The sequence below is a fragment of the Uranotaenia lowii genome, chromosome 3 (assembly GCF_029784155.1).
Source record: "Uranotaenia lowii strain MFRU-FL chromosome 3, ASM2978415v1, whole genome shotgun sequence".
In the NCBI taxonomy this organism is placed as follows: domain Eukaryota; kingdom Metazoa; phylum Arthropoda; class Insecta; order Diptera; family Culicidae; genus Uranotaenia; species Uranotaenia lowii.
This window is the reverse complement of record NC_073693.1, coordinates 266,374,329-266,388,538: the sequence shown is the minus strand read 5'-3', so window position 1 is coordinate 266,388,538 and position 14,210 is coordinate 266,374,329. Positions and strand designations below refer to the sequence as shown.

General features: G+C 39.4%; 2 protein-coding genes across 3 annotated transcripts in view; one reads left to right on the top strand and one right to left on the bottom strand.

Annotated features, from left to right (window-relative positions):
- The first annotated feature begins 1,778 nt into the window (after positions 1 to 1,778).
- Positions 1,779 to 2,982, top strand: LOC129757446 (pyridoxine/pyridoxamine 5'-phosphate oxidase-like). Its single transcript, XM_055754671.1, has 4 exons — positions 1,779 to 1,914; positions 2,004 to 2,160; positions 2,256 to 2,355; positions 2,414 to 2,982. The coding sequence occupies exons 1-4, from the start codon at positions 1,869 to 1,871 to the stop codon at positions 2,834 to 2,836; spliced, it is 726 nt and encodes a 241-aa protein (XP_055610646.1). The 5' UTR covers positions 1,779 to 1,868; the 3' UTR covers positions 2,837 to 2,982.
- A 769-nt stretch (positions 2,983 to 3,751) lies between these two features.
- The window catches only part of LOC129754158 (diacylglycerol kinase eta-like), a 418,758-nt gene continuing 408,299 nt past the window's right edge, over positions 3,752 to 14,210 (bottom strand). For both annotated transcript variants that reach the window (XM_055750049.1, XM_055750050.1), the window contains 2 exons: positions 9,142 to 9,575; positions 3,752 to 9,081 (listed from right to left, as the gene is read on the bottom strand). In XM_055750049.1, coding sequence (XP_055606024.1) covers positions 8,563 to 9,081; positions 9,142 to 9,575 — 953 coding nt within the window. In that variant the 3' untranslated portion in view covers positions 3,752 to 8,562. The remainder of the gene's footprint in view (positions 9,082 to 9,141; positions 9,576 to 14,210) is intronic.

Sequence of the window (14,210 nt, the reverse complement as noted above, 5' to 3'; positions counted from 1 at the left end):
CTTTTTTGATGTCGATTTGCGATGCTTCACGGTACATACAGATTTTCTCCTATAACTCACAATAATCTCTGAACCTTCTACTTCAAATCTGTATCCGTCATTTTCTGAAAATCCTAACCAAATCAAAGAAAATAATGATTTATTAGAAGCTAGTATTTCCACCCGTTTGTTTACATTTTCTTGCACACACACGAGCTGTCAAAAATTAGCTTCGAAATCGCGAATTGTGTTCGATGTTTACTCTTGGGCTCGAACTCGCGTACATCAATTCAGGAACGCATTTCGCTAACAATAGAAAACAATTTCATTAGCTTGAATTTTTCTAATTCGGCCTAATTATATCAATTTTACAGTAGAAAAAAATAAATTTTCCATTTTTTGCTTAAAACTAATATAATTGAGCCTAATATTATTTTTTTGCCGATATTATGTTTTACATTAATATTGATTAATTTGAAATAAAAATATACAAGCGACAACAAAACCCGTTCGATTTTGGCAAACATCAAATTTCCGGCGTGTTTCCAAACACGAACGGGGTCTGTTGAGTTCAAAGGCCAAGAGTCAACATTGATCACAGTTGTACCCGATTAGTATTTCAATGAATGTCCGCCAACAGCATCGTATGTATACATATACATAAGTCGCGAATGACATGAAGATGTTAAAACCGTTAAAACGACTACCTATAATCGAAAAGAAAACAAAAAAAAGGGGTCTGAATTATTTTTGTTCCAAGTTATGCCATATTCGTTTTCATTCTGGTGGTGCACCGGTAGTGCACCAAGTGCTGTCAAAGCGTTTTTTTTATATGAAGTTGACAGCAGTTGGTGCACAACCATCTTTCCACCAGATGAAAACCAATATGGCATTAGTATTGTCGTAACCGGACGTTTTTATTTTCCGCCTTCATCAGATCAGGTCCGACTTGTTGACACAGGATCAGCGCTGAATTTACATTCGACTGTATCCTACAACATTATCCAACAAACTGACTCAACCGACTCAACATGTCTGTTCAATGAAGTCTAGTCGAAACGGGTCGAAACAAGTAGAAATGGATTGACAGTTGATCATCTGTCTCTTTCCAATTGACTTCGACCGATTTCTACCAAGTCGAAACTAATCCTGCTGCCGAGCTGGATTGGTTTCGACTAGTTTCGACTTGCTCCATTGAACAACGACCTGACTAGTTTCGACCAAAACATTGGCTCGTTGAACATCTATCAGTTGACAGAAACCAGTTGAAACCGATATTTACTAACGATTGAACGAAGCTAACGTGTGTTCATCCTAACAAGACATCGCCAAAAGAGAAAGCGAGATAGGATGCATGAATAATTCAACTATTCTCACTTGCACAAAATCGCGCAGGGTTGTCGAAAACCCTTTTGAAAATACTGTCCAACACGCTCAATGTCATTTATTAATATTGTTCAAAAACTAAGTTTTGAATAGTTTATAATTCCTGCATTGTATAAATATTTCTTCAATATTTCTCTTATATACCACAAGTATCTATTACGAAATGGGCACTGTTATGATCAATTGATTATCGAAAATTTAAAGTTTTTTTTTAAATCCAAAGGTTTGAATATGTAAAGATTTGGCAATATGAATGAGATTCAATATTCCCACTGTTTTCAATGACTCCAACCAAGATAGCTATCCTGGACTCGAACCAATTTGAAGTTTCACGCAAGCTTACACGCAAGCAAACTGTTATACTCTTGAACGCTAACTGTTATAATAGCTCCTTATCTCTTCGAACTCTTTCGAATCCATGCACTACACATGCACTCCACACTCATTCCGTTTTGTTTTGGTTCGCTCTGGCAGCTTCCCTTTTGGATTCGATTTCACCACCAATGTTATTTCGCGTTTTCAGAAGAATGTCGTCGGTCGATATCTCAGGTAAGCTAATTTATGTTTTTCAAACTAATATCGATTGCAACATTCTAGATAAGTATTTCCACTACCTAATTGATTTCTTTATCACCAAGCTCTGCGGGTCAAATACCGGGAGAAAAAGGACATCCTGTTGGAATCTAGTATCGAGCCAAAGGAACCGTTCCAGTTTTTCAAGAAATGGTTGGACGATGCATGCAACACTCCGGAGATTATCGAACCGAATGCGATGTGCCTGGCAACTGCCACAAGGTTGTTATCTGTCGTTTTCTTTCATGATGAATTGCTGCAGTGATAAGACTTCGTCTCAATTCAAATTGATCTTGATGTTTGTTTTCGCTTTTTAGGGATGCTTTTCCGTCGGCTAGATTTGTTTTGCTGAAGGATGTCACCGTTGATGGTTTCACTTTTTTCACTAACTACGAAAGCCGAAAAGCTGATGAACTGGTAAGAATGAAATTCATTTTAAAATTTGGAAGACTTAAGAAGATCCACGTACTTTTAGGCGGAAAATCCGAACGTGGCGCTAGCGTTTTATTGGCTCCCCCTGAGAAGATCGGTTCGAATCGAAGGACAGGCAGAGAAGATACCGAGGGCTGACTCGGAAGCCTATTTCCATCAGCGACCTCGAGCTAGTCAGATCGGTGCCCTGGCTAGTCCGCAAAGTCGACCCATTCCTAGTCGAGAATACCTGGACCATAAAGAGCAAGCAATCAAAGACGAGCTGGGCCCGGATGGGGTTGTTCCTCTGCCCAACTGGGGTGGATATCTGGTTCGACCACAGATTATTGAGTTTTGGCAGGGCCAAACGAATCGGTTACATGATCGAATCCGGTTTAGGAAGAATATTTGCCCAAATGAAAAGGTGGACGGAGAGCTGTTGCATCAGGGCGAAAACGGATGGGTTTACGAGCGGTTAGCTCCTTGAGGTGAGTTGCTGTTCAAAATTAACTGTTGTCCATGGGCTTCCAATTTAGCGGTTTTGTTGAATTTTGGGTTTACATTTCTTGGTTAAAGAATATTAAATATTCCGTTGAAGATTTGTTTGTGAGAGCTTCAATAAAGTTGATTAATTCAGTTAATGTTCATTCAAACTCAAAATGCTGTAGTACTTTTTATTATTGTGTAGTTGTGAAAGCATATCGTTCTCTTCTGGAAAGACTCGCAACAAATTCTTACAGCCTTAAAGACTGATTGAAAATTACCAGGCTAGCTTATAAGTTGAGATTATGCCAAATGCCATTTATGCCAAATGGTCTTTATGCCAAACGAAATTATGCCAAACTTCATACTCCCAGCAATTGTTATGTTTTGTCTAATAGATTTTTTTATCATCTGTTGCGTTAAAATGCTGCATACATTCAGGGGTAAAGACATTTTGAATAGATTTCCACACGTTTTCCAGTACAAATTGGGATAAAATTTCTTCTGGAATCAAACCTTTTATTTTTTTTTTTCATAACCGACCTGATTATAATTAAGGTTTAGAATTGTGGTATGATAACGAAATAATGGCAAAATCAACGTTATTCGTCTATGAATGATGGCCAAATTAAGATGTAGCGTTTTTCAGTTTTTGGAAGTAAAAATTGGCGGAACTTTCTTATCCGCTTACGAAAAAAGTAAGCGCGAAAATAAGTTCAAAGTTAGCGAACTAAATAGTGTTTAGCGGCCTAACGATTTTGTGCCAGATACTGCAAATTATGAAATACAACCAAGAAGCGATAGGGAAAAGGTCATCACAGACTAAGAGTTAGAAGAAGAAAAAAATCCTCTTTGTGTTTGTGTTGGGTTGTTTTTATTCTGTGTTAATATGCGTTTATTAGTGCATTCTAAATATTCCTTTATTTTTGTTTGTTGTTGGAAGAAGAGTACATAAACGTGGATTTTGTTTGCTTGTTTTAGATAGGAGTTCAACTCATACTTTAAATTTGGGACTTATAATTCTTTTTTTTTTTTGGTAGGTTGATTTTGTTTCCATCTTTTTTGTAGGTAATATTGCACTTTAAGTTTTTTTTTTGTTTCTTTAACTGGTTCCACTCTTTCCCTTCTAAGTTTGTTTTGTTCCAAAGTTTCTATGTTCTTGTAGTATTTTTTTCTTCTCTTATGTACTTGTTCATTGTAAACTGTTTAGGCGCTAGTTGATTGATTTTTTGTTCTTCATTCTTGTTTCTTAGCTTAACTTGCAACATTTGTTGTGACACAGTCCCGGCGAGTCTCGTTTTTTTTTGAGTCCCCGACCGTAGAAAACGAACAGTTTCTGCATTTATTTAGAATGTTAGTTTTTTTATATGTATATATTTTCTCCCTTTTCTGTTTTGAACAGCCTTTTGAAAACACAGCTGTTGGCTTACAAATCCTTTCCGTTGTTTTCTCTTCGGCCAAGTATGAAGGATGATACGTTGGGTACCGCCAATGGGATTGCTCTACTGTTTTGATTAGTTTTATTGGATGTTTGAAATAGTTTTATTTTTTGATAAAGAATTGGAAGAGTTTTGCCAAAATTTAATTTATATGGAATTTGGATTCCGATGGTTTTTTAGGTTTTGATTAAGGAAAATGATTGTTTTTTTTCATTTGCTTTGCGTGATTTTTTTAAGGTTTGTTTCAATGTTAGTTGATCAATGACTTTTAGATTTTAGATTCCAATTTTGGGTGGCTCTCTAATCCTGATTGGATGATCGCACGGAAAATATCACAGATTAAATGCGTAAATATACATATATTTTTGATGACAGTCTCAAAAAAGAATGAGGTGATAGTAATGAGAAGATGAAACTCGTACTCGGCTAGAGTGTGAATGATTTCAGTTTTTAATTATTCGTTACAGAACAGGATGACTTCTTAGAGAATTTATGCAAGTTTATGTTTGCTTTTATTTTTGAAGACATTGGAGAATCGTTGTTTAGGTGACAGTTTCAGTTTTTTCTTCGTTTTTTTTTCTAAACTTTCCGGTTAACTGAAGTTTCATCAAACATTGTCGAAAAATCTTTGGTTTTATTTCTTCAACGGAGTACTGAATTTGGTTGGATTTATTTTGATTTTTAGTTTTATTTCGTGTACTAGATACTTTGGTACCCGTAGTGTCCGGTTAGTGCTTTTAGCAAGATATAGGCTGGTTATTTTATGCTCTTTTTTTCGTTTAAAAGATTTAGGTTGACGGCGAAAATTTGTATGGTCAATGAAAGTTGTAGAATTTCATTCGATTGGTCCTTCAAGCAATGATAGCACATCGAAAAATTTAATCCAGGAGTTTGGCGGACTCAAAAATGTAACGTGTGGGTGGGAAATTCTGATTCAATAACAATTGTTGTAATAATGGAGTTTGTACCAGATTTGTGTCAGGTATGAAAAAGTTTCAGAAACGGAAAGCTAAATGGGAAAATAAAACTCCACGTGTTGTTTCATAAACGGTTTCATGACTTATAAATCTAATCTGAATAGTTATGATCCGATAAACTCGGTTTAATGAATGACTAACGAACTGCAAACATCTAATATATATTGAACAAATTTAGATTAATATGATTGTGAGTCTGTTTTTCGTTTTTATATTGGATAATTTTGTTTCATTTTTTCGTTTTGTGGGATTTCATTCAAATACATTTAGGGATGTGTTGAACATTTGCTAACGGATTTATATGGAAGATAACGGAAATTTTGACTTTACAATTGACAGTCAGAATTCAAGGTACAAAAATATTAGAACACGTGACCATTGGATAACTGGAGGAAATAAAGATGATCCCAATAACTATTGAATATCGCTGAATAAAACTCAGATATGTGTGCTTTAAGTAAGCGGCTGATTTCATATTATTTCAATAATCCCAAGGATTTTTTTTAACAAAAAATGTCTGACGCCTGTAGATATGCAATTACCTACTTTTGTACTGTGAATTCTGAAGTCGATTTGGAAAAGAATTTTTAAGAAAATGTTTTCAAATTACCGGTATCTATTTTTATCTCAAAATCTATAACGTATTTCTAGGATTTTTAGAACGATTAATTATTTTGCTTAGCTACACCAGTAATGATCAACATTCAACTGGCGTAGTTAGAATGGTCATGTAGAATGTCCAAACACTGCTCTTAATCCATAATTCTAAGAAAATATTCTTCTTTTGTGAACAAAGAATTAATCTAGGGAAGAAATCCGCTTATCATTCGATGATTAAATGTATAACATGAAAAGTACATTAATTGTTAATTATTTTTGCTTATCGAATTAAGGTTTCGGAATATTTTTCTCCGTTTAATTGTTCAACAATTTTGTGGAAGATTTTTCTTATGCTTTGTATGACTCATATTGTTTCCTTAACCAATACACAATAATGACGTGATTTACTGATTTGTTTCTTTTTTTTTTAGGTTTCTGGATTGAACATATTTTAGGGAAAAGGAACCGCGTATGTTGTGATTATACTGGTCATACAAACCACTTTGAACTCGCACAAATTACACATTCACACTAACATACAGTCTTACAAGCTACACATGGGAAAATTAGTCCTTTTGAAAGTTTTGTTCCACAAATAATTTATGAGTAACTAGGTTATTTTTATTTGTAAGGGAACAATTTTATCACAATCCAATCAAGATGGTGGCAAGTGATGCTAATAGATTGTCTTGGGCTGGTGGCGAGTTTTAGAGAGTAATAAAAAATGTAATCAAATCAAAGTTTAAATTTGTCAAGCAAGAACAAATCTCTGTTAAGCACCGTTTTAAACCAAAGGACTTTTGTACAAAACACTTCAATGTATTTTTAAAACTGAAGAACATTATTTTTCGTTCAAAATCAAACGCTATAACTGAAATCTAAAATTCTCTCGCCGTTCTGTATGTAACTGTTTTTTTTTCAAATTTCAACAAATCATCTACATGCCCCCATCCGTTGGATTTTCCCAATCGAAAGTACATTCAATTTATTTTTCCGTTTTTTTTCTCCCTCAGCAAGACGGGACTAAACGCTACAATAATAATATCAATGATTTCGTGATAATTGATTTCTAAAAGGAATAATGTTTAACACTTCTTAAATTGCCTACGAAGATTTACTGCTTAAATTGATTTGTTTTTTTTTTGTTCTCTTACCCAGGGTTGTTTGCTTCCAACTGTTCCAAGTTCTTGGTTGAATCTTATTTCTTTTTCGTAAACTGTTTTGAGTGAATGAATAATTGCAATACTTGTATAACAGCTTTTAAAGTGTATAATTGTTACTTTGGATCTTCATCTATTCGATAGAGTTTTGCACATAATAGACACTCAACAGCACTAAAGTAGGAACACAAATCGGCAAATTCTGCTTTTCGTTTTTTTTGTTTTGCTTTGTTCGAAAATATACTAACACTTTTGTTTTACGCTTTGATCATATGTGTTATAAGGATATTAGTGTTCTGTTTTAAAGTTTGAATGGTTTTTTAAGTTTCGTTTTAGAATTGATGGATGTAATTTTATTTTATTTTATTTTGTTCAATGTTTAAATTTGTATATTTAATGTTACACTCAATTTGTTTCAACGAAGGAGCGAGACGAGAACAGAGTCATGAGAGAGGAGAAAAAGGTCAGAATGACTGCAATGAGGTATACTTTCAGGAGTTGACTAGTATTTCACTTTTTTTTGTTCTAATTTTTTTTCTTCAATAGTTAAATCTCAAATCCTCTCAGAGTTCACCTCATTGCGGGGGCTCTTATCTTCCCAAATCTACCCTAGCACTTGCTCTCAGTCAGTGTAAACGGAAACATTTTATCTTATCAACAACTGGTAGCGTTTCTTAAGTTATCACTTACATTTAGTTAAAGTTTTTTGTGTGAAGAGATTATTCACATAACTGCTTTTTTATTTTATTCGTGTGTAAATGTAGTCAGATCATTTATCTTGAATAAGTGTAATCGTTATTTCTTATTGACTTCATGTATTTTTCTTTGCTTTGTCGTTTATTTGTAAACATCTAATTCGTAGAAGAGATGGATTTTACAAATTATCCAACATTAGACCATCTCTTAGTAATTTATCTCATTTTATAGTCATTTTTGGAATCTACCACGCCCAATCCTACTGGAACTTACACGAATCCCATTGATCGTATCTCGTCTTTGCCTATTGGAACATTTTATGATGTCTTGTAGCAACCGAAAACTTCTCAACATAGGGAGAGAGAACATAGTCTTCGAGTATCGCGTTTGTTGCGGTTGAATGTAAAAGCTTTCTCGGTAGTTTTACAAAACGTTAATCGATTGCATTAACTCATCTTCTAAATGTTTGTGTTTTTCGACAACTGCTTAAGATTGAATCTATCCCGCGAGTCTAGGTTCAAAATTTGAGTTGAAATAAAACCTCTGATTTATATTTTGTCGATGATGGGTAATTTTTTTTTTTTTTGAAATTGTCAGATCTAAAGCAGTTTATTTAGTTTGTATCTTAAATGTTTTTCTACTCAAGAATTGATTCAATGATTCTACAATTATTCGTAGAACTAAGTTATGCTTCAAACATTACTTCACCGTTTGAACCAAGACTCTCGGATAGATTGCTTTCGTTACCCACGAATTATACTAGCACTTAAGTTCGAGTACAACACTACTAAAACAATATATCAGATATAATTTAGCCTCTTTTTTTATCTAACCCACTAATCTCACCTATCAAACTTCCTAAACACTTGCGCCACCAAGGTCTTTGATGGCCTGCAGGATACGCTTCACGTGACCCACCTTAGTGACTCCCAGATCCTTCAGATCCCGGCGAGCCAACGTTAGCAGCTCCTTGCCTCGAATGTCGTTCTTGATAAAACTGTCAACATACTCTGACAATTGCATGGCTTCCAGCCAGGTGACAACTTCCCCAACTCCCCAAGCACTGACGGTATCTCGCTCGGTGGTCGAGGCAGCCGCTCCCACTCCCTGGCCATGCCCGTGATGACCCCGGAAACGTAACCAGAACGGTTTCTGCTTCTTGCGATGATCTACCTCCTCATTGGGAGCTAGCACGTTCAGATAAACCTTGGTCTCTCCGTTGTTGGTCTGCTGCAAACTACACTTGCCCAGTTCCATCTCCATATTGGCCAACGATACGCTCAACTTGGTCTCCAAATCTTCCCTCAAGATCAAACTGTGACTACGCTCCCGTAGCAAATCACACGTGTCCTCGTACAGCTGCCTTGAAGCTCGTACCTTTAATTGAGAAAAACGAACGGTCACTTCATAAAAAAAAATAAACACAATACTCCATACCAAATCCGTCAACTGACGCCTCAAGTTAGGCCCTTCGATGATCTTTCCACCGGGGTGAATCGACTCCAGCGCGTCGGCCGTCTTCGAAGCTTTAGCGTAGAGGTCCGGCTGTAGCGAGGGATGCGATATGATCAGGAACTTGACCCACTTGACCAGGGTGCTAACGCATTCGATGAAATTCAGCAACAGATAGGTTTCCCTTTCAGAGAAAATATCTTCGGAGAGTGCTACGAGATGCTCGGAACCTGTTGACGGAGGCTCTCGGGACAGGGAGATGCTGTGCTGCCGCTGTTTTACCTGCCACGTTTTGAGGGACATCTCCAGGCTGCGGTTTCGGCACAGCATTTGGACCCGATTTTTGTGGATGATCCGAATCATACCCGGTGGTTGTAGCCAGGCTTCTCCATCGACTTGAATTGGAACGCACTCCTCACCTACAGAGAAAGATAATCGGACAAATGGTATTTATAGTATTCTGTAAGACAATATTCCGGTGAATATAGACCCAGATCAAGATGACTAAGATTGTTTCTCTACACGAATGTTTTGTACGAACTACACCACCAATGACAACCACCTTTCCAACCCGACTTCCAACTCATACATAGTTTCAACAGCAAAATCAACTCTCCCTAAAAAGTTGCAACCCTCGAAAATTTGCGTTTGGAAGCTTAACGCGAGCAAACAATAAAGTATCCTGTGAGAAATTTAAACTTGAATACTGTGTTCACATTTCTTTTTTCCTAGGATTTCAATGTTGCAGCGTATAAGCGACTCTTAAGTTTGCGACATCATTTGTGTCGCTCATCAAAGCAGCTAGAGTCCGTTGATATATAAAAGAAAGCTGAAATAAATTTTATGTCATGGCGGGAGCAGCTCTGGAAACATGTAGAACCAAGAACTCTCCCACAACCGATGACCGAAACGTGGGAGGACAGCGACAAGCGAACGTTGGCCACGATTCAGCTGATGCTGCATGATAGCCAATATGCGCTGATTCGTGACAAGTAGACGGCGAGGGAAACGTGGATGGCACTCAAGACGCATCAAGGTAAGACCACGTTGGGGCAGCGGGTGACTCTTCTTCGGCAGATTACGAACCAGAATTTATAAACGCTCATAAAAATGAGGATACCGAAATATCTCTGCAAATTAGTGGAAAGCTATTTCTAGAACCGCAAGCTTCTATATATGACGAGCGAAGGATTTCAGGAAATGGATGTTACAGCTGGAGTACCGCAAGGGTCGATACTGAGCCCGGTTCTGTGGAATATCACGTATGATGAGGTGTTGAAATTGAGCCTGCCAGATGGAGTAAAATTGGTTGGTTTCGCGGACGACGTCGTGCTACTAGCGACGGGTTACTCAACAGAAATCGTCCAGCTAAGAGCTTCAGAGGCTGTAGTAGCGGTAGAGAGCTGGATGCACTCCAAAAGTTTGCAGTTGGCTCACCACAAAACCGAGATGGTCCTGATATCAAACCTGATTTCACCGTAAACAGGCAGGATTACAGTTGGATCATGCACTATCGAATCAAAGCGTGAGCTTAAATATTTGGGTGTGATGATTGACGATCGCTCAGCTTTAAAAACCACGTTGAGTATGTGTGCAAGAAGGCGGCAACAGCAACGGCCGCACTCACGAAGATAATGGCGAACAACTCGGGGATCCGAAGTAATCAGCGAAGGATAATTTCGAGTGTAGTTTCGTCAATCCTTCGGTTGGAGGGGCGGCCTCGAAATCTGGTCTTAACATCCAGTGTAACCAGCAGAAGCTGAACAGTGTACAGAGGCGAATGAATTTGCGGGTCATCAGTGCAAACCGCACCGTTTCGTCGGAGGCTGCATGCGTTGTAGCGGGAGTCATGCCCATCTCGGTTTTGTTGGTGGAGGACTCCTATTGCTACGAAAATAGAGGCACGCAAAACGTGAGAAATCTCTCCATGGCCAACTGGCAGCAGCTGTGCGACAGCTCAGAAAGAGGAAGGTGGACCCATCGTTTGATCCAAAACATCAAGGAGTGGATGGAGAGAAAGCATGGCAAAGTGGATTTCTACATGACGCAATTCCTGGATGGTCATGGATGCTTCGTGAAGTATCACCACAGGTTTGGACATGCGGCCTCGCCGGTCTGCCTAACATGCGGTGACGTGGAAGAGACCCCCGAACACGTGGTATTCTATTGTCAAAAATTTGAAGAGGAACGTGCCAACGACAGCGGACAACATGTTGCAGAAGATGTGTGATGACATCAACACATGGGAGGCAGTCAGTTCCGGGCACGTCCGGATAATGACTGCTTTGCAAATGAGTTTGAAGACTGACGCTAATTGCGATTGACGTAGCATAACGTAGGTTAACTTTACTAAGTTTAAAGAATCCGAAGCTATGAAATGAACTACGCAAAACAATCAGCGTAGCCGATGGGACCACAACACGAAGATGATCTAGGGCGGTCAGGATGATATTTAATTTAAATATGAACTTTTTGGCGAGTGTTGCATAAGTAGCGCATATGCGTGAATTAGACAATTCGTAAAATTCCTTCTTCGAATTTACCCACCTGGGTAACCAAAAAAAAAAGAAACGAACCAGAATTTGAAGATAGGGGACAACATGGAGACCTTTCTGGCTGAAATCGAGAAACATTATGTTCGATTGGAGAATTCCGGATTTGAAATGCAAGAGTGCCTCAAAGTTGCATTGATATTGAGGGGTCTTCCGACGTTCAATCCTCTGACAACGGCCTTGGAAGCGAGGAACGAGGGTGAACTAACCCTAGCTCTGGTTAAGGTAAAGCTGATGGATGAAGCGGAGAAACTTCTGAAACGATCCGGATTCGACGAACAAGCCTTGCGAGCAAGCGGATCTGGCGTTCCGCAGAAAAATGCTGGGTGTTACCACTGTGGTAAGCCGGGAAATCGATGAAGGAACTGTAGAGCGTTGCTTGCAGAAAGCAGCAGTGAAGCAGACCAGACGAAAGAAAAGGCTAAGGCCAAAACAGTGCGCGAAAACGACGCAAAATCGTTTACGTTTATGGTACGATTCGATAAGCGTCGCGAAAATGACAGTGCGTGGGTGATCGATTCGGTCGCGACATCACATTTGGCAAAACATCGAAATTCGTTTGTGCGTCTCGAAGAAAGTGTTTGTCCTGAAACTTTTACCGCTGACAGAAAAGTTAGTTATTAGTACAGCTGGCGCCGGAGAGTGCAAAATTGACTGTGTGTACGATCGCAAGGAAAAAGTGTCCGTAACGTTAACGAATGTGATTTTTGCCCGCGGACTAGACGGCAATTTAATTTCCGTGACGAAGTTCGCAGAGAAAGGTGTTCGTGCGGAATTTGATGCAAATCGGTGTCGTTTGTTCTACGACGGTTCGGTTATCGCGACGACTGAACGCGCGGGTAGCCTGTATCAATTAAACGCGGCAGAGAAAATTTTATGCATGAGTGATAAGCATCACAATGTAAACTGTTTGCACACGTGGCATGGACGGCTAGGCCAAAGGGATCCAGATGTGATAGGCGAAGTTGAACGACGTGGTCTGACGTCCGGAATGAAGATTAGGCAGTGTGGTATCAAGCAAACCTGCGAATGTTGTGTCGAGGGGAGGATGGCTCGACCGCCATTTCCGCATTCAGCTGCGAAGAAATCGAAAATCGTGTTGGACATCGTGCACAGTTATGTGTGCGGTCCTATGACGACGTCGCCTGGTGGATGCAGATATTACATGAAGATGATTAACGATCACAGCCGTTATACAGTCGTATATTTTTTAGAGGAAAAATCCGAAGTTGCTTCATACGTGGTGAGTTTACCAGCAAGGCGCTACGAAAGTTCTACGAAGACGAAGGTTGTTGGATCCGACCTACCTCGTCGTTTTTGGGCGGAAGCTGTGAACACTGCAGTGTATATCCAGAACCGGCTGCCAACTTCGGCCATTGGATCAACACCATACGAGTTGTGGTTTGGCGAGAAACCCGATTTGCAGCATCTGAAGATTTTTGGTTGCATGCATACGTCTGGATTCCACAACAAAAGCGTAAAAAATTCAAAAGAAACTCCGTCACAATGACTTTTGTTGGGTACGTGAAGGACATGGACCTAATAGTTATCAGTCAAGATGTTCGGTTCATGGAGCTGGACGAGAAAGACGACAAAGTGAAGGATGGTGAACTGCCTGTTGACGAAGATAAGAGCGTTACCGTACGGTTATTCGACTGCAAAAAGAAGGGCGAAGAATCCGAAGATGAATTTTTCGAATTCGACGAAGAAGACGACGATGATCCTGTTGAGGAAGTGCCAACGCAGGAGGAGCAACCTGCAGCATTCCAAGTTGCACAGGAACCAGTGCGACAGTCACCAAGAACAAACTTCGGAGTACCACCAGAACGGTTCGGCGAAGTGATTGGTCTGGCTGTGAAAAAGTGTGACGAGCCGTAAACATACAAAGAAGCGACTAGTAGCCCGGATGGTGAAAAGTGGCCATGGACGAAGAAATTGCATCCCTAGGCGAAGACGGAACGTGGATTCTCACCAAGGTACCCCCAAATTGAAACGTGAATGGCTGTAAGGAAGACGAGTCCGGGCAGATTGTACGATACAAGGCCAGGTTGGTCGCACTGGGTTTTTCGCAGAAGTACGGATCGGACCAAGATCAGGTGTTTGCGCCGGTGGTGAAATAGGTTACATTCCGTACAGTACTGTCGCTGGCAATCAAGAGGCGAATGCTGGTCGAGCACATCCACATAAAGACAGTATACCAGTATGGCATCCTTCAGGAGGAGATATATATGAGACAACCCCCAGGATACTCAAACGGCGATCCAGAAACGGTGTCTGAAGCGGAGCCTGTATGGACTCAAGCAAGCGGCGCGGGTGTTCAATCAGAGAATCGATGACGTCCTAAAGAAAATGGGATTTCATTCATCATCAGCTGATCCAAGCCTTTATTTGCGGATTGCGGAAGGAAAAATCATCTTAACTTACATGGATGATATCGTCATGGCATATAACACAGAGCTGGAATATAAACATCTGGTCAACGCATTATACAAAAGGGGTATT